General features: G+C 45.5%; 1 protein-coding gene across 1 annotated transcript in view; it reads right to left on the bottom strand.

Annotated features, from left to right (window-relative positions):
• Positions 1–23,692, bottom strand: part of LOC311102050 (teneurin-4-like) — a gene marked incomplete at both ends in the record, with an annotated part of 156,975 nt that overhangs the window by 67,882 nt on the left and 65,401 nt on the right. Inside the window, 5 exon segments of the mRNA XM_084143265.1 lie at positions 1,055–1,227; positions 18,518–18,709; positions 18,978–19,384; positions 22,034–22,210; positions 22,408–22,509. Of these exon segments, the coding sequence (XP_083999391.1) occupies positions 1,055–1,227; positions 18,518–18,709; positions 18,978–19,384; positions 22,034–22,210; positions 22,408–22,509 (1,051 nt within the window).

Here is a 23,692-nt window from a genome sequence, read left to right as displayed (position 1 = left end):
GTGTGTGTGTGTGTGAGAGAGTATTTTAAAATCAAATGTTAGTGGTGGAAAAATCTTTACAGTCTCTTAGAACGTGAACCGGGGCTGGAGAGTTCAAAGCTATCAATCGGTAATCAATATGCCCATTGGTCAGGCACAGAATACGGCATTAAAACGCCACAGTCTCAAACAGCACCCTATTCCCTATATATCCCTGAGTCTCAAACAGCACCCTATTCCCTATATATTCCTCCTTTTGACCATGGCCAATAGAGAATAGGGTGCTGTTTGGAACACACCAATAAACATCACAGAGTTCCTGACCTCAGCCACACCTTCTGTCCAGTTCTGACTGATTGGATTTCCTAAACACAAGCTTTCTCTTCCTGGCTGACGAAACTGTGTGGCTAAAGTTTGGAGTCGTAAAATCTATATGTGCTGCTTTCATACGTGTGAGTGGGAGGTCTGCTCAGAATAGGAGCCTAGCTGAGAGCAGGAACAACACATCTATTTATCTATCCAAGCCAGGGATGGGCAACTTTGATGAGGGTGGGGGCCACAAAAAATCAGAACTCATCAAAACGTTGCAGTTTTAAAGTAAGTTTGCTGCAATTCTACACTATTTTGTATTGAGGCGGAGAGAAGATTTTGAAATGTGGATCTAATTTCATCACTATTATACACCTGTACTGAAGACACATCATCATCACTATTATACACCTGTCCTGAAGACACATCATCATCATCATCACTATTATATACCTGTACTGAAGAAGACATCAAAGTAAATAAATAGTACAGACTAGGCTTTAGAGTAAGCTATTTCCTACTTTCGGTCACATGGTCAGGAACAAGTCATACTGTAAACCTAGCTGTGTATAAATGACTATTCTGTTAACAAAACAAATAACCAAGAGCTATTTGACAAATGACTATCATTGAAACATGTTGATGGAGAGAAGTACAGAATAATACTCAATTTTTTTTTAAACTCTCAAAGCAAATTGTGACTGTAAAGTATTATGGCTGAGACACCCCACCCATTTACAGCTCCTTAAACAGAACAGCTACTCACCCTGCATGAGCATGTAGAAGGTTCCGGAGGCAGACAGGTTGGTGGTGATAGTGATGTCCTCCTTGCTAGAGCCCTCTGCCTGCACCCTCACAGAGTTGTCTGTGTCTGTACGGTAGCTGCTAACCCGGCCAGTAGGGTAGGTCACATTGGTCAGACGGCCATAGCTGTCATACCTGGGGACAGAAGAGACAGTAGAATATAATAATCCTTACTGAGGTGGGTCAGACAGGAGGACAGTAGAATATAATTGTCCTTAGTGAGGTAGGTCAGACAGGAGGACAGTAGAATATAATAGTCCTTAGTGAGGTAGGTCAGACAGGAGGACAGTAGAATATAATAGTCCTTAGTGAGGTAGGTCAGACAGGAGGACAGTAGAATAATCCTTACTGAGGTGGGTCAGACAGGAGGACAGTAGAATAGAATAGTCCTTAGTGAGGTAGGTCAGACAGGAGGACAGTAGAATATAATAGTCCTTAGTGAGGTAGGTCAGACAGGAGGACAGTAGAATAGAATAGTCCTTAGTGAGGTAGGTCAGACAGGAGGACAGTAGAATAATCCTTACTGAGGTGGGTCAGACAGGAGGACAGTAGAATAGAATAGTCCTTAGTGAGGTAGGTCAGACAGGAGGACAGTAGAATATAATAGTCCTTAGTGAGGTAGGTCAGACAGGAGGACAGTAGAATATAATAGTCCTTAGTGAGGTAGGTCAGACAGGAGGACAGTAGAATATAATAGTCCTTAGTGAGGTAGGTCAGACAGGAGGACAGTAGAATATAATTGTCCTTAGTGAGGTAGGTCAGACAGGAGGACAGTAGAATATAATTGTCCTTAGTGAGGTAGGTCAGACAGGAGGACAGTAGAATATAATAGTCCTTAGTGAGGTAGGTCAGACAGGAGGACAGTAGAATATAATAGTCCTTAGTGAGGTAGGTCAGACAGGAGGACAGTAGAATAGAATAGTCCTTAGTGAGGTAGGTCAGACAGGAGGACAGTAGAATATAATAGTCCTTAGTGAGGTAGGACAGACAGGAGGACAGTAGAATATAATAGTCCTTAGTGAGGTAGGTCAGACAGGAGGACAGTAGAATATAATAGTCCTTAGTGAGGTAGGACAGACAGGAGGACAGTAGAATAATCCTTACTGAGGTGGGTCAGACAGGAGGACAGTAGAATATAATAGTCCTTAGTGAGGTAGGTCAGACAGGAGGACAGTATAATATAATAGTCCTTAGTGAGGTAGGACAGACAGGAGGACAGTAGAATAGAATAGTCCTTAGTGAGGTAGGTCAGACAGGAGGACAGTAGAATATAATAGTCCTTAGTGAGGTAGGACAGACAGGAGGACAGTAGAATCGAATAGTCCTTAGTGAGGTAGGTCAGACAGGAGGACAGTAGAATATAATAGTCCTTAGTGAGGTAGGTCAGACAGGAGGACAGTAGAATATAATTGTCCTTAGTGAGGTAGGTCAGACAGGAGGACAGTAGAATAGAATAGTCCTTAGTGAGGTAGGTCAGACAGGAGGACAGTAGAATTGTCCTTAGTGAGGTAGGTCAGACAGGAGGACAGTAGAATTGTCCTTAGTGAGGTAGGTCAGACAGGAGACCAGAAGAGAGAAGAATAATGAAGTTCTGAATTTAGGTTTTGAGCTGGTAAATTGAGATAATCGCTTTTAGAATATGGTCATATGATTATAATCCCTGGGAGATGAAAGAACAGTCCACGTCTGAATCACTCCAAAACTGTATGGGTTTTGACCAATAGATTAGGATTATGGTCAATAGACTATTATTTTTTATAAAACTATTAAGAGTGACTTTGTAAAGAAAGTGAGAATAAATGGATTAAGTGTGGATGACAGTTGTAGGCCAGACAGTCCTCTCTACATAACACTGGTAGCTAGACAGTCCTCTCTACATAACACTGGTAGCCAGACAGTCCTCTCTACATAGCACTGGTAGCCAGACAGTCCTCTCTACATAACACTGGTAGGCTAGACAGTCCTCTCTACATAACACTGGTAGCCAGACAGTCCTCTCTACATAACACTGGTAGGCTAGACAGTCCTCTCTACATAACACTGGTAGCCAGACAGTCCTCTCTACATAACAGTGGTAGCCAGACAGTCCTCTCTACATAACACTGGTAGGCTAGACAGTCCTCTCTACATAACACTGGTAGCCAGACAGTCCTCTCTACATAACACTGGTAGGCTAGACAGTCCTCTCTACATAACACTGGTAGCCAGACAGTCCTCTCTACATAACATTGGTAGGCTAGACAGTCCTCTCTCTACATAACAGTGGTAGCCAGACAGTCCTCTCTACATAACACTGGTAGCCAGACAGTCCTCTCTACATAACAGTGGTAGCCAGACAGTCCTCTCTACATAACACTGGTAGCCAGACAGTCCTCTCTACATAACAGTGGTAGGCTAGACAGTCCTCTCTCTACATAACAGTGGTAGCCAGACAGTCCTCTCTACATAACAGTGGTAGGCTAGACAGTCCTCTCTCTACATAACAGTGGTAGCCAGACAGTCCTCTCTCTACATAACATTGGTAGCCAGACAGTCCTCTCTACATAACACTGGTAGGCTAGACAGTCCTCTCTACATAACAGTGGTAGCCTAGACAGTCCTCTCTACATAACACTGGTAGCCAGACAGTCCTCTCTACATAACAGTGGTAGGCTGAACAGTCCTCTCTACATAACATTGGTAGGCCAGACAGTCCTCTCTACATAACAGTGGTAGCCTAGACAGTCCTCTCTACATAACACTGGTAGCCAGACAGTCCTCTCTACATAACAGTGGTAGGCTGAACAGTCCTCTCTACATAACATTGGTAGGCTAGACAGTCCTCTCTACATAACAGTGATGTTTTTAGAGGAAACAAGCAGGAAAACAGAGAGAATATGAGTGTAATATAACACTGACTGCAGCAAGGTGAGAAATCACACACCTTTTTTTCACTTTTAGACAAGAGTTTATTATCTTAAAAGATGAGTGATATAAATATAATCTCATTATATTACACAGTCTATGAAATATGAGCACTGAGCCATTCACACACCCGCATGCAGGCACTCACACACGCTGTCAGAGTCACAACGTTAATTTCCACGCTTTGAAAATCAGTGGGTTCGTCATGTACAGAGAGAACAGGAGTGGTCTGATGACCTGATTTGTCCCTGAGTAGCAGATTGGAGCACATCAGCTTGTCTGTCAGTCAGTCCTCCACAACGATAGAGTGAGTGAATGGTACATTACTTAGAATGAGGACTTGTATCTGTGGCTGTGAATACAGATGGGGGACAGGAGATGAGGGCGTTTATCTGTGGCTGTGAATACAGATGGGGGACAGGAGATGAGGACGTTTATCTGTGGCTGTGAATACAGATGGGGGACAGGAGATGAGGACGTTTATCTGTGGCTGTGAATACAGATGGGAGACAGGAGATGAGGACGTTTATCTGTGGCTGTGAATACAGATGGGAGACAGGAGATGAGGACGTTTATCTGTGGCTGTGAATACAGATGGGGGACAGGAGATGAGGACGTTTATCTGTGGCTGTGAATACAGATAAGGGACAGGAGATGAGGACGTTTATCTGTGGCTGTGAATACAGATGGGAGACAGGAGATGAGGACGTTTATCTGTGGCTGTGAATACAGATGGGGGACAGGAGATGAGGACGTTTATCTGTGGCTGTGAATACAGATGGGAGACAGGAGATGAGGACGTTTATCTGTGGCTGTGAATACAGATGGGGGACAGGAGATGAGGACGTTTATCTGTGGCTGTGAATACAGATGGGAGACAGGAGATGAGGACGTTTATCTGTGGCTGTGAATACAGATGGGGGACAGGAGATGAGGACGTTTATCTGTGGCTGTGAATACAGATGGGAGAGCAGAGCACCACTTGGTGTTCGGTACAGGCTGTGTCCCAAATGGCACCCTATTCCCTATGTAGTGTACTACTTTTGACTAGAGCCTGTAGCGCTCTGGTCAAATGTAGTGCACTGAATAGAGAATAGGGTGCCATTTGGGACACAGACAGTGTTTTGCTGCCTGCTCTAATAACTAACATAGCACAGGTTAATACATTAGATTAGAACAGTTTCTATAGTTCCCTCAGCTCTTCCTCGGCTGATATCAAATATCCCACATGAAAAAGGAGTGGGAGAAAAATCATATCCTTCAGGTAAATATTATCTGATCTGAAGACCAGTGGAGATTGAGATTCTGGGGTGATAATGATTATCTTCACTCGTACTGAACATTCCAGGGTTACATTCGGAGTACTGAACACTCTAGGGTTACATTCGGAGTACTGAACACTCCAGGGTTACATATGGAGTACTGAACATTCCAGGGTTACATTCGGAGTACTGAACACTCCAGGGTTACATATGGAGTACTGAACACTCCAGGGTTACATATGGAGTACTGAACATTCCAGGGTTACATACAGAGTACTGAACACTCCAGGGTTACATACAGAGTACTGAACACTCCAGGGTTACATTCGGAGTACTGAACACTCCAGGGTTACATATGGAGTACTGAACACTCTAGGGTTACATACAGAGTACTGAACACTCCAGGGTTACATTCGGAGTACTGAACACTCCAGGGTTACACATGGAGTACTGAACACTCCAGGGTTACATACAGAGTACTGAACACTCTAGGATTACATACAGAGTACTGAACACTCCAGGGTTACATTCGGAGTACTGAACACTCCAGGGTTACATTCGGAGTACTGAACACTCTAGGGTTACATTCGGAGTACTGAACACTCCAGGGTTACATTCGGAGTACTGAACACTCTAGGGTTACATACAGAGTACTGAACACTCCAGGGTTACATTCGGAGTACTGAATACTCTAGGGTTACATACAGAGTACTGAACACTCCAGGGTTACATTCGGAGTACTGAACACTCCAGGGTTACATTCAGAGTTCTGAACACTCCAGGGTTACATATGGAGTACTGAACACTCCAGGGTTACATTCGGAGTTCCACAGGGCTTGGTCCTAGGCCCAATATTGTAGTTACAAAACACCACCAGGACAGGAGCACCACAATCATAATCAGAAGGATACAAGTCATACGCTTCTCATATTGATCACATTGATTAAGGGATATTGTTGTCAAGTTAGAATGGTGGAATTCCTTCTATTAAAATGAACAAATGATAGTTTCCTTTAGGCCATACATTTGGAACACCTCTGCTTCTGATTCTGACAATCAGACAATTCATCCCGTTGGAATTATTTCACCCTCCAGTCAATTGAAAATGTTCCTATCGTAGCCAGCTAGCAACCTACCACTCAAACCATTCAATTTAAAGGACAAAGGAACGGAAGGGAGGGAGGGGATGGAGCTGTGGCAGTGGCCAGGGAGACTGAGGATACACTACTCACCACATCCCAAGTCTTCCAATACTAACTTTACTTAATGTTGTTCATTGTTCAATACCTGAAGGAGAGTATGTCTGATTAGAAAAATACGCCAACAATTCCAATAGGGTCCCATGCATTTTTACTGCTTGGACCCCTAATCAATAAAAATACATGTACTGTATGGGTAGTGGTAAAACGCATGAGATACAATATAGTATGTCGTCCATTGATATTCATAATTCTTTTTGGAACGTATCCAGCTGGCAGTCAAATGTACAGTTGAAGCTTTAGTCCTAGTGTAAACCTCCGTCTCTACCCACTGGCTACATTCGTTGTGGGTTACTTTATATGACAATTACTGGAAGCTTTAGTCCTACTGTTACTGGGTCAGAATGAACAGTTATGGAAAAAAAGAAGGAAATCTGTTCTCTTTTAGATCCTCAAAGAAAATAACAATTAGGCAGCTGAAACAATGTCCCCCTGAATTAATACATTTATAGTATAACCCTTAGACAATCTCCCCCTGAATTAATATATTTATAGTATAACCCTTAGACAATCTCCCCCTGAATTAATATATTTATAGTATAACCCTTAGACAATCTCCCCCTGAATTAATATATTTATAGTATAACCCTTAGACATCTCCCCCTGAATTAATACATTTATAGTATAACCCTTAGACACCGGCGCTTATCATTACCACAACAACATTAGGAGGTAATTTGAGCGTTGGCAAGTACACTTAATGTGAAAGAAGATAAAGTTGCCAAGGGGTATAGCAGCCAGAAATAACGAGACCCACAGAACTCTGCTCAAAAGCAGTGCACTATGTAGGGAATAGGGTTCCATGTGAGACGAAGCCAGAGAAGATGTATTTTATTGCTCTCTCTGCAGTCCTTTGTGCTTTAGTTTCTGCGCCATTACTACATTATATTCTGTCTATAAGCTAAAAGACTCAATTATATTCCTCTAGTCTATAGGCTAAAATACTTTAAGTAGACCTTAATTAATTCTGCTGGTGGGTGCGGTGTGTATGATAAAGCAGAACAGGGTGTGTGTATCTGTCCTTGTGTGTGTGTGTGTGTGTGTATGATATGTATGATAAAGCATGCAGCAGCAACTCTGTTGTACAGCAGAGATAAACGGTTGGACCTTTGACCCTCAGGTCCCACACTGACCTAATGGTTGGACCTTTGACCCTCAGGTGCCACACTGACCTAATGGTTTGACCTTTGACCCTCAGGTGCCACACTGACCTAATGGTTGAACCTTTGACCCTCAGGTGCCACACTGACCTAATGGTTTGACCTTTGACCCTCAGGTGCCACACTGACCTAATGGTTGGACCTTTGACCCTCAGGTCCCACACTGACCTAATGGTTGGACCTTTGACCCTCAGGTGCCACACTGACCTAATGGTTTGACCTTTGACCCTTAGGTGCCACACTGACCTAATGGTTGGACCTTTGACCCTCAGGTGCCACACTGACCTAATGGTTTGACCTTTGACCCTCAGGTGCCACACTGACCTAATGGTTGAACCTTTGACCCTCAGGTGCCACACTGACCTAATGGTTTGACCTTTGACCCTCAGGTGCCACACTGACCTAATGGTTGGACCTTTGACCCTGTACTATTTGAACACACATTGAGTAACAATGTTATTCATCAATGTGTGTTATTCATCATTGTGATGACAATCCACCTGATTGGCTGTTGAGAAATTTGTTCCAGGTGGCTGATGGGATACCTCGCTCTGACACACCAATCAGTGGGTCCGTTTAATCTACGCTGATGTTTAACACCTACGTGTGATGTGGTTGTCATCTGAAATGGGCATCACTGAACACAGGCAGATTGAATTGTGACTGAACAGACGTCCCAAATGGAACCCTGTTCCCTACATAGTGCACTACTTTTGACAAGGGCCCATGGGGTTGTAGTGCACTATATAGAGTATAGACTGCCAATTGGGTCGCAACTTATATCTATCCACCTAGCAGTGCCATGCAGGACAGATCTGCCCTCAGGCAGTGGCAGACTCACCGGGTGGTTGGACTACTGTCTAATAGTCTGCCTTTTATATTTCTCTAAAATGGCTGATTATGGGATTATCACATCGCAGCACAACTCTGTCAGCCATAGAAAATACACTGCTAGAAGAAATGCTATTTTTACAACACTAAAGAAAGAAAAGGTTTAACAGGTTTAACAGCAGGCAGCAGTTAATTTAGAGGGACGTCCACTGAAAATCTTTGTGAAAATGTGTTCATATCTACCATTGAAAATGTGTTCATATCTACCATTGAAAATGTGTTCATATCTACCATTGAAAATGTGTTCAAGTCTACCACTGAACATGTGTTCATGCCTACCATTGAAAATGTGTTAATGTCTACCACTGAACATGTGTTCATATCTACCATTGAAAATGTGTTCATGCCTACCATTGAAAATGTGTTCATGCCTACCATTGAAAATGTGTTCATGCCTACCATTGAAAATGTGTTCATGCCTACCATTGAAGATGTGTTCATGTCTGCCATTGAAAATGTGTTCAAGTCTATTGACTTCATTTCCACTGACTATAGCATTACGTTTAACTAACTTATACAGATTTTCCTCAATACAGTCCTTCACTCCTTTCAGACAAAATGCCTCTATCAATAAGGCTTTTCCTTCTCTCCTTTCAGACAAAATGTCTCTATCAATAAGGCTTTTCCTTCACTCCTTTCAGACAAAATGCCTCTATCAATAAGTGTCTATCAAGTTCCAAACACTCAAACAAGTTATACATGTCTGATTGATAAGAGAGGTAATAGGATATTTAGTAAATATTTTTCATAATTCTTATTTTTCTTCAAACTGCATTGTTGGTTAAGGGCTTGTAAGTAAGCATTTCACGGTAAGGTAAAATAAAATTTGATTTGATTACATCCTGTCTCGTACAGGTCCTATATGTCTGATTGATAAGAGAGGTAATAGGATTACATCCTGTCTCGTACAGGTCCTGTATGTCATTCATAAGAGAGGCAATAGGATTACATCCTGTCTCATACATGTCCTGTATGTCATTCATAAGAGAGGCAATAGGATTACATCCTGTCTCGTACAGGTCCTGTATGTCATTCATAAGAGAGGCAATAGGATTACATTCTGTCTCATACAGGTCCTGTATGTCATTCATAAGAGAGGCAATAGGATTACATCCTGTCTCGTACAGATCCTGTATGTCATTCATAAGAGAGGCAATAGGATTACATTCTGTCTCATACAGGTCCTGTATGTCATTCATAAGAGAGGCAATAGGATTACATCCTGTCTCGTACAGATCCTGTATGTCATTCATAAGAGAGGCAATAGGATTACATCCTGTCTCGTACAGATCCTGTATGTCATTCATAAGAGAGACAATAGGATTACATCCTGTCTCGTACAGATCCTGTATGTCATTCATAAGAGAGACAATAGGATTACATCCTGTCTCGTACAGATCCTGTAGTTATAATCAGAGACATGCAGGAATAGAGAGGTGGCTTGTGTCTCCAAAATATTAAAGTCACCTGCCGCAGAAAACATCCCTAAAACTCGACCTGCCACCCATGTACCAGCCACCGACTAAATAGGATGACACCTTGACTGGTACAGGTCTTGTATTTCTGAGTGACAGGGACATTCAGGAATAAAGAGACGGTCCGGGTCCCCGAAATACTATAGTCATATATCATAGTAACACCTGCCCGGCTATGCATGTGCCAACTAAACTAAAGCCACCCACCTGCCAGCTAAACTAAAGCCACCCACCTGCCAGCTAAACTAAAGCCACCCACCTGCCAGCTAAACTAAAGCCACCACCTGCCAGCTAAACTAAAGCCACCCACCTGACAACTAAACTAAAGCCACCCACCTGACAACTAAACTAAAGCCACCCACCTGCCAACTAAACTAAAGCCACCCACCTGCCAGCTAAACTAAAGCCACCCACCTGCCAGCTAAACTAAAGCCACCCACCTGACAACTAAACTAAAGCCACCCACCTGCCAACTAAACTAAAGCCACCCACCTGTCAACTAAACTAAAGCCACCCACCTGCCAACTAAACTAAAGCCACCCACCTGACAACTAAACTAAAGCCACCCACCTGCCAACTAAACTAAAGCCACCCACCTGACAACTAAACTAAAGCCACCCACCTGCCAACTAAACTAAAGCCACCCACCTGCCAACTAAACTAAAGCCACCCACCTGACAACTAAACTAAAGCCACCCACCTGACAACTAAACTAAAGCCACCCACCTGCCAACTAAACTAAAGCCACCCACCTGCCAACTAAACTAAAGCCACCCACCTGCCAGCTAAACTAAAGCCACCCACCTGCCAACTAAACTAAAGCCACCCACCTGCCAACTAAACTAAAGCCACCCACCTGCCAACTAAACTAAAGCCACCCACCTGACAACTAAACTAAAGCCACCCACCTGCCAACTAAACTAAAGCCACCCACCTGCCAACTAAACTAAAGCCACCCACCTGACAACTAAACTAAAGCCACCCACCTGACAACTAAACTAAAGCCACCCACCTGCCAACTAAACTAAAGCCACACACCTGCCAACTAAACTAAAGCCACCCACCTGCCAACTAAACTAAAGCCACCCACCTGCCAATTAAACTAATGCCACCCACCTGTCAACTAAACTAAAGCCACCCACCTGCCAATTATACTAAAGCCACCCACCTGCCAGCTAAACTAAAGCCACCCACCTGACAACTAAACTAAAGCCACCCACCTGCCAACTAAACTAAAGCCACACACCTGCCAACTAAACTAAAGCCACCCACCTGCCAACTAAACTAAAGCCACCCACCTGCCAATTAAACTAATGCCACCCACCTGTCAACTAAACTAAAGCCACCCACCTGCCAATTATACTAAAGCCACCCACCTGCCAGCTAAACTAAAGCCACCCACCTGCCAACTACACTAAAGCCACCCACCTGCCAATTAAACTAATGCCACCCACCTGTCAACTAAACTAAAGCCACCCACCTGCCAATTATACTAAAGCCACCCACCTGCCAGCTAAACTAAAGCCACCCACCTGCCAACTAAACTAAAGCCACCCACCTGCCAACTAAACTAAAGCCACCCACCTGACAACTAAACTAAAGCCACCCACCTGACAACTAAACTAAAGCCACCCACCTGCCAACTAAACTAAAGCCACCCACCTGCCAACTAAACTAAAGCCACCCACCTGCCAATTATACTAAAGCCACCCACCTGCCAACTAAACTAAAGCCACCCACCTGACAACTAAACTAAAGCCACCCACCTGCCAACTAAACTAAAGCCACCCACCTGCCAACTAAACTAAAGCCACCCACCTGCCAACTAAACTAAAGCCACCCACCTGCCAACTAAACTAAAGCCACCCACCTGACAACTAAACTAAAGCCACCCACCTGACAACTAAACTAAAGCCACCCACCTGACAACTAAACTAAAGCCACCCACCTGACAACTAAACTAAAGCCACCCACCTGACAACTAAACTAAAGCCACCCACCTGCCAACTAAACTAAAGCCACACATCTGCCAACTAAACTAAAGCCACCCACCTGCCAACTAAACTAAAGCCACCCACCTGCCAATTAAACTAATGCCACCCACCTGTCAACTAAACTAAAGCCACCCACCTGCCAATTATACTAAAGCCACCCACCTGCCAGCTAAACTAAAGCCACCCACCTGACAACTAAACTAAAGCCACCCACCTGCCAACTAAACTAAAGCCACACACCTGCCAACTAAACTAAAGCCACCCACCTGCCAACTAAACTAAAGCCACCCACCTGCCAATTAAACTAATGCCACCCACCTGTCAACTAAACTAAAGCCACCCACCTGCCAATTATACTAAAGCCACCCACCTGCCAGCTAAACTAAAGCCACCCACCTGCCAACTACACTAAAGCCACCCACCTGCCAATTAAACTAATGCCACCCACCTGTCAACTAAACTAAAGCCACCCACCTGCCAATTATACTAAAGCCACCCACCTGCCAGCTAAACTAAAGCCACCCACCTGACAACTAAACTAAAGCCACCCACCTGCCAACTAAACTAAAGCCACCCACCTGCCAATTAAACTAATGCCACCCACCTGTCAACTAAACTAAAGCCACCCACCTGCCAATTATACTAAAGCCACCCACCTGCCAGCTAAACTAAAGCCACCCACTTGACAACTAAACTAAAGCCACCCACCTGCCAACTAAACTAAAGCCACACACCTGCCAACTAAACTAAAGCCACCCACCTGCCAACTAAACTAAAGCCACCCACCTGCCAATTAAACTAATGCCACCCACCTGTCAACTAAACTAAAGCCACCCACCTGCCAATTATACTAAAGCCACCCACCTGCCAGCTAAACTAAAGCCACCCACCTGCCAACTACACTAATGCCACCCACCTGTCAACTAAACTAAAGCCACCCACCTGCCAATTATACTAAAGCCACCCACCTGCCAGCTAAACTAAAGCCACCCACCTGACAACTAAACTAAAGCCACCCACCTGCCAACTAAACTAAAGCCACCCACCTGCCAATTAAACTAATGCCACCCACCTGTCAACTAAACTAAAGCCACCCACCTGCCAATTATACTAAAGCCACCCACCTGCCAGCTAAACTAAAGCCACCCACCTGACAACTAAACTAAAGCCACCCACCTGCCAACTAAACTAAAGCCACACACCTGCCAACTAAACTAAAGCCACCCACCTGCCAACTAAACTAAAGCCACCCACCTGCCAATTAAACTAATGCCACCCACCTGCCAACTAAACTAAAGCCACCCACCTGCCAACTAAACTAAAGCCACCCACCTGCCAGCTAAACTAAAGCCACCCATCTGACAACTAAACTAAAGCCACCCACCTGCCAATTATACTAAAGCCACCCACCTGCCAGCTAAACTAAAGCCACCCACCTGCCAGCTAAACTAAAGCCACCCACCTGTCAACTAAACTAAAGCCACCCACCTGCCAATTATACTAAAGCCACCCACCTGCCAGCTAAACTAAAGCCACCCACCTGCCAACTACACTAAAGCCACCCACCTGCCAACTAAACTAAAGCCATCCACCTGCCAATTATACTAAAGCCACCCACCTGACAACTAAACTAAAGCCACCCACCTGCCAGCTAAACTAAAGCCACCCACCTGCCAACTAAACTAAAGCCACCCACCTGCCAACTAAACTAAAGCCACCCACCTGACAACTAAACTAAAGCCACCCACCTGCCAGCTAAACTAAAGCCACCCACCTGACAACTAAACTAAAGCCACCCACCTGCCAACTAAACTAAAGCCACACACCTGCCAACTAAACTAAAGCCACCCACCTGCCAACTAAACTAAAGCCACCCACCTGCCAATTAAACTAATGCCACCCACCTGTCAACTAAACTAAAGCCACCCACCTGCCAATTATACTAAAGCCACCCACCTGCCAGCTAAACTAAAGCCACCCACCTGCCAACTACACTAAAGCCACCCACCTGCCAACTAAACTAAAGCCATCCACCTGCCAATTATACTAAAGCCACCCACCTGACAACTAAACTAAAGCCACCCACCTGCCAGCTAAACTAAAGCCACCCACCTGCCAACTAAACTAAAGCCACCCACCTGCCAACTAAACTAAAGCCACCCACCTGCCAATTAAACTAATGCCACCCACCTGTCAACTAAACTAAAGCCACCCACCTGCCAATTATACTAAAGCCACCCACCTGCCAGCTAAACTAAAGCCACCCACCTGCCAACTACACTAAAGCCACCCACCTGCCAACTAAACTAAAGCCATCCACCTGCCAATTATACTAAAGCCACCCACCTGTCAACTAAACTAAAGCCACCCACCTGCCAACTAAACTAAAGCCACCCACCTGCCAACTAAACTAAAGCCACCCACCTGCCAATTAAACTAAAGCCACCCACCTGCCAACTAAACTAAAGCCACCCACCTGCCAACTAAACTAAAGCCACCCACCTGCCAACTAAACTAAAGCCACCCACCTGCCAACTAAACTAAAGCCACCCACCTGCCAATTAAACTAAAGCCACCCACCTGCCAACTAAACTAAAGCCACCCACCTGCCAACTAAACTAAAGCCACCCACCTGCCAACTAAACTAAAGCCACCCACCTGCCAATTAAACTAAAGCCACCCACCTGCCAACTAAACTAAAGCCACCCACCTGCCAACTAAACTAAAGCCACCCACCTGCCAACTAAACTAAAGCCACCCACCTGCCAATTAAACTAAAGCCACCCACCTGCCAACTAAACTAAAGCCACCCACCTGCCAATTAAACTAATGCCACCCACCTGTCAACTAAACTAAAGCCACCCACCTGCCAATTAAACTAATGCCACCCACCTGTCAACTAAACTAAAGCCACCCACCTGCCAACTAAACTAAAGCCACCCACCTGCCAACTAAACTAAAGCCACCCACCTGCCAGCTAAACTAAAGCCACCCACCTGACAACTAAACTAAAGCCACCCACCTGCCAGCTAAACTAAAGCCACCCACCTGCCAACTAAACTAAAGCCACCCACCTGCCAACTAAACTAAAGCCACCCACCTGCCAACTAAACTAAAGCCACCCACCTGCCAACTAAACTAAAGCCACCCACCTGCCAATTAAACTAAAGCCACCCACCTGCCAACTAAACTAAAGCCACCCACCTGCCAATTAAACTAAAGCCACCCACCTGCCAACTAAACTAAAGCCACCCACCTGCCAACTAAACTAAAGCCACCCACCTGCCAACTAAACTAAAGCCACCCACCTGCCAACTAAACTAAAGCCACCCACCTGCCAATTAAACTAAAGCCACCCACCTGCCAACTAAACTAAAGCCACCCACCTGCCAACTAAACTAAAGCCACCCACCTGCCAACTAAACTAAAGCCACCCACCTGCCAATTAAACTAAAGCCACCCACCTGCCAACTAAACTAAAGCCACCCACCTGCCAACTAAACTAAAGCCACCCACCTGCCAACTAAACTAAAGCCACCCACCTGCCAATTAAACTAAAGCCACCCACCTGCCAACTAAACTAAAGCCACCCACCTGCCAATTAAACTAAAGCCACCCACCTGCCAACTAAACTAAAGCCACCCACCTGCCAATTAAACTAATGCCACCCACCTGTCAACTAAACTAAAGCCACCCACCTGACAACTAAACTAAAGCCACCCACCTGCCAACTAAACTAAAGCCACACACCTGCCAACTAAACTAAAGCCACCCACCTGCCAACTAAACTAAAGCCACCCACCTGCCAATTAAACTAATGCCACCCACCTGCCAACTAAACTAAAGCCACCCACCTGCCAACTAAACTAAAGCCACCCACCTGCCAGCTAAACTAAAGCCACCCATCTGACAACTAAACTAAAGCCACCCACCTGCCAATTATACTAAAGCCACCCACCTGCCAGCTAAACTAAAGCCACCCACCTGCCAGCTAAACTAAAGCCACCCACCTGTCAACTAAACTAAAGCCACCCACCTGCCAATTATACTAAAGCCACCCACCTGCCAGCTAAACTAAAGCCACCCACCTGCCAACTACACTAAAGCCACCCACCTGCCAACTAAACTAAAGCCATCCACCTGCCAATTATACTAAAGCCACCCACCTGACAACTAAACTAAAGCCACCCACCTGCCAGCTAAACTAAAGCCACCCACCTGCCAACTAAACTAAAGCCACCCACCTGCCAACTAAACTAAAGCCACCCACCTGACAACTAAACTAAAGCCACCCACCTGCCAGCTAAACTAAAGCCACCCACCTGACAACTAAACTAAAGCCACCCACCTGCCAACTAAACTAAAGCCACACACCTGCCAACTAAACTAAAGCCACCCACCTGCCAACTAAACTAAAGCCACCCACCTGCCAATTAAACTAATGCCACCCACCTGTCAACTAAACTAAAGCCACCCACCTGCCAATTATACTAAAGCCACCCACCTGCCAGCTAAACTAAAGCCACCCACCTGCCAACTACACTAAAGCCACCCACCTGCCAACTAAACTAAAGCCATCCACCTGCCAATTATACTAAAGCCACCCACCTGACAACTAAACTAAAGCCACCCACCTGCCAGCTAAACTAAAGCCACCCACCTGCCAACTAAACTAAAGCCACCCACCTGCCAACTAAACTAAAGCCACCCACCTGCCAATTAAACTAATGCCACCCACCTGTCAACTAAACTAAAGCCACCCACCTGCCAATTATACTAAAGCCACCCACCTGCCAGCTAAACTAAAGCCACCCACCTGCCAACTACACTAAAGCCACCCACCTGCCAACTAAACTAAAGCCATCCACCTGCCAATTATACTAAAGCCACCCACCTGTCAACTAAACTAAAGCCACCCACCTGCCAACTAAACTAAAGCCACCCACCTGCCAACTAAACTAAAGCCACCCACCTGCCAATTAAACTAAAGCCACCCACCTGCCAACTAAACTAAAGCCACCCACCTGCCAACTAAACTAAAGCCACCCACCTGCCAACTAAACTAAAGCCACCCACCTGCCAACTAAACTAAAGCCACCCACCTGCCAATTAAACTAAAGCCACCCACCTGCCAACTAAACTAAAGCCACCCACCTGCCAACTAAACTAAAGCCACCCACCTGCCAACTAAACTAAAGCCACCCACCTGCCAATTAAACTAAAGCCACCCACCTGCCAACTAAACTAAAGCCACCCACCTGCCAACTAAACTAAAGCCACCCACCTGCCAACTAAACTAAAGCCACCCACCTGCCAATTAAACTAAAGCCACCCACCTGCCAACTAAACTAAAGCCACCCACCTGCCAATTAAACTAATGCCACCCACCTGTCAACTAAACTAAAGCCACCCACCTGCCAATTAAACTAATGCCACCCACCTGTCAACTAAACTAAAGCCACCCACCTGCCAACTAAACTAAAGCCACCCACCTGCCAACTAAACTAAAGCCACCCACCTGCCAGCTAAACTAAAGCCACCCACCTGACAACTAAACTAAAGCCACCCACCTGCCAGCTAAACTAAAGCCACCCACCTGCCAACTAAACTAAAGCCACCCACCTGCCAACTAAACTAAAGCCACCCACCTGCCAACTAAACTAAAGCCACCCACCTGCCAACTAAACTAAAGCCACCCCCTTGCTTAAACTTTTAGTGTTACTTTGAAATACACACCAACGATTCTAGCCAAGTGATGGTATCCATAGTAACATGATGTAATCCAGAAAAAGGGATTTTTGGGGGGGGGGATTGTCAGAGAAAAGTCCATTATGAACTGAGCTTTGATCCAATGTAGCTACTAAAAAGCCTTAGTCTGTAATCAACTCAGCTGGGAGCCTGGCACATATATTTCTACTGCAATTGCTTTGGGATGCAGGTGTGTTTGGGGTAAACAAAATATCTAGTCTACTTACATTTTACATTTTAGTCATTTAGCAGACGCTCTTATCCAGAGCGACTTACAGTTAGTAGGTGCATACATTATATATATATCTTTTTTCATACTGGCCCCTCGTGGGAAACGAACCCACAACCCTGGCGTTGCAAACGCCATGCTCTACCAACTGAGCTACATCCCTGCCGGCCATTCCCTCCCCTACCCTGGATGACGCTGGGCCAATTGTGCGCTGCCCCATGGGTCTCCCGGTCGGTCGCGGCTGGCTACGACAGAGCCTGGATACGAACCAGGATCTCTAGTGGCACAGCTAGCACTGCGATGCAGTGCCTTAGACCAAGACATGATGGGGTATTGTATGTAGGCCAGTGGCAAAACATCTCAATTTAATCGATTTTAAATTCAGGCTGTAACAAAACAAAATGTGGAAAAAGTGATGGCACTGTATTGTCCTCTCAATACCTCTACCAATTGCTTTGGGATGCAGGTGTGTTTGGGGTAAACAGAATATCCAGTCTACTCACTCATAGAAGGTGGTCCATCCGTTGCTGTTGCTCTTGGAGGCCAGTAATGCGGAGCTCCCGTGGTAGGTCATCATGGCCAGCTCCTGCCCCTGAGCAGCGATGGCCTTCAGGGCGTTGTTGGTCCCAATGGTGAACCAGAACGTCCGTCCATCAGGCGCCATCAACCACAGAGGCATCCCTGTTGTATCCCTCCTGATCAATCAATCAATCAATCAATCAAACTTCATGTACAGCGTATATAGCACATTTCTGACAACAAATGTAGTTCAAAGTGCTTAACAAATAAACTAATAAAAAGTGAGAAAGAAAAAAAACAATATGTTTTCTAGACAAATATAAAATTAAGATAATAATACAATTAAGACACCAATTAAAATAGTAAAAGACTTGTAAAATAAGAGTGGAATTGAGAGACTACTGCAGCATTAAATCAGATAAATAGGTAGATAAAGCAGGATACCTGATGGTCACTATGTTGTTGTTCTGATCCGTGATGCTGGCCAGGTCTCCCTCTCCGGAGTACGTCAGGTTATAGAGATGATCCCCTGTGGTCAGACTCTGGGTGTAGATGTGACTACCGTTGGAGTCAAAGAGATAGAGTTCATCACTGATGGGGGAGGAGACTTCGTACATGCTGAGTGGGTTCAGGTAAGGCTTGTTCCGTCGGACGTAACGAATACGGATGTTGCCAAGGTCGGCGATGAAGAGTTCACCATCGGGGGAGACAGCCAATGAGGACGGGGCGTTGACTTTGGCATCTTTTGCATAGCCATCGTCGCCGGAGTAACAGTCACAGTTAGCGTCGTTCTTACAGTCGCAGCCGCTGGGCGCCCCAGCCACCAATGAGATCTCTCCATTGGTGGACACCTGAAATTTACAGGAAATGTTTACATGCAAGGAGAAGATGCTCGGTCTTGTCCGGACAGAGAATCTTACAGTGCATTCAACGATCATGACCATTGCAAGTAAAATAGTAAAACAGATAACAAAGGGTTATCTCCTGAGGCTGGGTAATAAAGGGTTATCTCCTCCGACTTGGTAATAATGGGTTGTCTCCTGAGACTGGGTAATAAAGCATTATCTCCTGAGACTGGGTAATAAAGGGTTATCTCCTGAGGCTGGGTAATAAAGGGTTATCTCCTCCGACTTGGTAATAATGGGTTGTCTCCTGAGACTGGGTAATAAAGCATTATCTCCTGAGACTGGGTAATAAAGGGTTATCTCCTGAGACTGGGTAATAACGGGTTATCTCCTGAGACTGGGTAATAAAGCATTATCTCCTGAGACTGGGTAATAAAGCGTTATCTCCTGAGACTGGGTAATAAAGGGTTATCTCCTGAGACTGGGTAATAAAGGGTTATCTCCTCTGACTTGGTAATAAAGAGTTATCTCCTGAGGCTGGGTAATAAACGGTTATCTCCTGAGGCTGGGTAATAAAGGGTTATCTACTCTGACTGGGTAATAAAGGGTTATCTCCTGAGGCTGGGTAATAAAGGGTTATCTCCTGAGGCTGGGTAATAAAGGGTTATCTCCTGAGGCTGGGTAATAAAGGGTTATCTCCTCTGACTGGGTAATAAAGGGTTATCTCCTGAGGCTGGGTAATAAAGGGTTATCTCCTGAGACTGGGTAATAAAGGGTTATCTACTCTGACTGGGTAATAAAGGGTTATCTCCTGAGGCTGGGTAATAAAGGGTTATCTCCTGAGGCTGGGTAATAAAGGGTTATCTCCTGAGGCTGGGTAATAAAGGGTTATCTCCTCTGACTGGGTAATAAAGGGTTATCTCCTGAGGCTGGGTAATAAAGGGTTATCTCCTCTGACTGGGTAATAAAGGGTTATCTCCTGGGGCTGGGTAATAAAGGGTTATCTCATGAGACTGGGTCCATCATCCCCATTTGTAAGTAAGTCCAGGTATGATGGACCCAGGTATGATGGACCCAGGTAAGTTCAGGTTTGATGGACCCAGGTAAGTCCAGGTATGGTGGACCCAGGTAAGTACAGCTATGATGGACCCAGGTAAGTCCAGGTATGATGGACCCAGGTATGATGGACCCAGGTAAGTCCAGGTATGATGGACCCAGGTAAGTACAGGTATGATGGACCCAGGTAAGTCCAGGTATGATGAGCCCAGGTAAGTACAGCTATGATGGACCCAGGTAAGTACAGGTATGATGGACCCAGGTAAGTACAGATATGATGGACCCAGGTAAGTCCAGGTATGATGAGCCCAGGTAAGTCCAGGTATGATGGACCCAGGTAAGTCCAGGTATGATAGACCGAAGTAAGTCCAGGTATGATGGACCCAGGTAAGTACAGGTATGAGTGACCCAGGAAAGTACAGGTATGAGTGACCCAGGTAAATCTAGGTATGAGTGACCCAGGTAAGTCCAGGTATGAGTGACCCAGGTAAGTACAGGTATGATGGACCCAGGTAAGTCCAGGTACGATGGACCCAGGTAAGTCCAGGTACGATTGACCCAGGTAAATCTAGGTATGAGTGACCCAGGTAAGTCCAGGTATGAGTGACCCAGGTAAGTACAGGTATGATGGACCCAGGTAAGTCCAGATACGATGGACCCAGGTAAGTCCAGATACGATTGACCCAGGTAAGTCCAGGTACGATGGACCCAGGTAAGTACAGGCATGATGGACCCAGGGAAGTCCAGGTATGAGTGACCCAGGTAAGTCCAGGTATGATGAGCCCAGGTAAGTCCAGGTATGATGGACCCAGGTAAGTCCAGGTACGATGAGCCCAGGTAAGTACAGGTACGATGGACCCAGGTAAGTACAGGTACGATGGACCCAGGTAAGTACAGGTACGATGGACCAAGGTAAGTCCAGGTACGATGGACCCAGGTAAGTACAGGTATGATGGACCCAGGTAAGTCCAGGTATGATGGACCCAGGTAAGTCCAGGTATGATGGACCCAGGTAAGTCCAGGTATGAGTGACCCAGGTAAGTCCAGGTATGATGGACACAGGTAAGTCCAGGTACGATGGACCCAGGTAAGTACAGGTATGATGGACCCAGGTAAGTCCAGGTATGATGGACCCAGGTAAGTCCAGGTATGATGGACCCAGGTAAGTCCAGGTATGAGTGACCCAGGTAAGTCCAAGTATGAGTGACCCAGGTAATTACATGTATGATGGACCCAGGTAAGTCCAGGTATGATGGACCCAGGTAAGTCCAGGTATGATGGACCCAGGTAAGTCCAGGTACGATGGACCCAGGTAAGTACAGGTATGAGTGACCCAGGTAAGTCCAGGTATGAGTGACCCTGGTATGTCCAGGTATGTGTGACCCAGGTAAGTCTAGGTATGATGACCCAGGTAAGTCTAGGTATGATGACCCAGGTAAGTACAGGTATGATGGACCCAGGGATGTCCAGGTATGATCACCCAGGGAAGTCCATGTATGATCACCCAGGTAAGTCCAGGTATGAAGGACCCAGGTAAGTCCAGGTATTATGGACCCAGGTAAGTCCAGGTATGAGTAAGAAGTTGTTTCTCTGTCTCACCTGTCTCACACGGTTGATCTTCTTCTCGTCTGACTCAGAGATGTACAGGATGCCATTGTGAGAGACGGCGAGGGCGTTGGCCGACTCCAGGGTGGCGTGGACTGCCACCTTGCTGACCAGGAAGTGATCCAGGCCGGGCACCTGGCAGTGCATGGGCCTCCCCGCCACAATACGCACCTGGTGGTTACATTTGACATTTGAATGATTTAAATGTATCAGACGGTCTAACGCTCTCATCCACAGGGAATTACAATCAGTGCATTCAACTAAGGTCAATGTATTCAACTTAGGTAGATAAAACAATCACATATCAAAATAATTTCAAGTAAAGTCTAGCGTAGTACCGTCTACTGTTAAAAGTTTTGTTTCCTCACCTGATGGTTCTCAGAGATCTGCAGCACCACATTGTTATCCAGGACGTACAGAGAGTTATCCATGGGACTGACGGCCAGGTCTGTGGGCCACTCCAGACGCACCTACAGAGGAACAGACAGACAGCGGACAGGGAGTTATCCATGGGAACTGACGGTGTATGTTGAGAGGTCAAAAACAGACAGCGGCGAATATGATAAGAGGTCTGAGAGGTGAGTGGACCACTCCAGACGCACCTGAGTGGATACAGACAGAGACAGACAGACACCAAGCCATGTGAGGACCGGTGCTTTGGGTCCAAAACTGAAAGCATGTTTGCATCGATCTACACATTTTTCACAATCATCTGAGAGGGTAAAAAAAAGCCTGGGGGGCAACAAGAGTCGTTGAAAAGGATTTACAGGACTGTTAGATAGTGTTGAAAATATCCAGCTATCTCATAACAGCTCCACAGGCCTGGGAGCTAAAACCATTTCATTTAGGGAGGAGATGACTATCGCCACCCCTCACAGTGGATGTCTCCCTCAGCTGTGGGTCATTAATTTAGTAATGGAAAAAAACAGCGGGAGGTAAAGTCCTTGAAGAGAAACCAGAGCACTACTTATCAAATGAAAGGCACTGCTCACCTCCAGCCTCCCAAATTATGACTTATTGTTATGAAAATAATAGCCACCCCAAACCCCACCCCCACATCTCTGAGGAGAGCAATATGAAGTGTTGTATTTCAATAGCAGGGCTGGAAGCAGCAACAAGGAAGACTGATTAAAATCTGGTCTTAATTTACTGGGAAACGCAAAGAGCAGTTCTCGATGCCGGTCAACTTATTATATGAGAGCTGGAGTTAGCAACTGGGAAATAGGACAACGCAGGATCAAATTACCTTGCATTACTACGCTTGAGTAATCTTTCATAGTGGGTCGGTTAATGCAAAGTTCACAAACCTCCCTCCTCAGAAATTGATTGGGGAGCAATCCCTAAAGTATCAACTAATATGTTAACATAGTGGTAAATTATGGTTCTGAACTTGGCTTTGTCAAACAGAAATCCATACTCAATTTAAGAGAATACTTTGAAGGGTATTTTATAGACTGTGTATAACTAAAAAGGAAAACACAGCAGGTGAAAATACTGCAGAATCCAACACTGTGAGAGAGAGAGAGAGAGAGAGAGAGAGAGAGTAGGAGAGAGAGAGAGTAGGAGAGAGAGAGAGAGAGAGAGAGAGAGAGAGAGAGAGAGAGAGAGAGAGAGAGAGAGAGAGAGAGAGAGAGAGAGAGAGAGAGAGAGAGA

This window comes from Coregonus lavaretus, assembly GCF_964263955.1.
Source record: "Coregonus lavaretus genome assembly, chromosome: 26".
Lineage (NCBI taxonomy): Eukaryota > Metazoa > Chordata > Actinopteri > Salmoniformes > Salmonidae > Coregonus > Coregonus lavaretus.
This window is presented reverse-complemented; position numbering and strand designations above follow the sequence as displayed.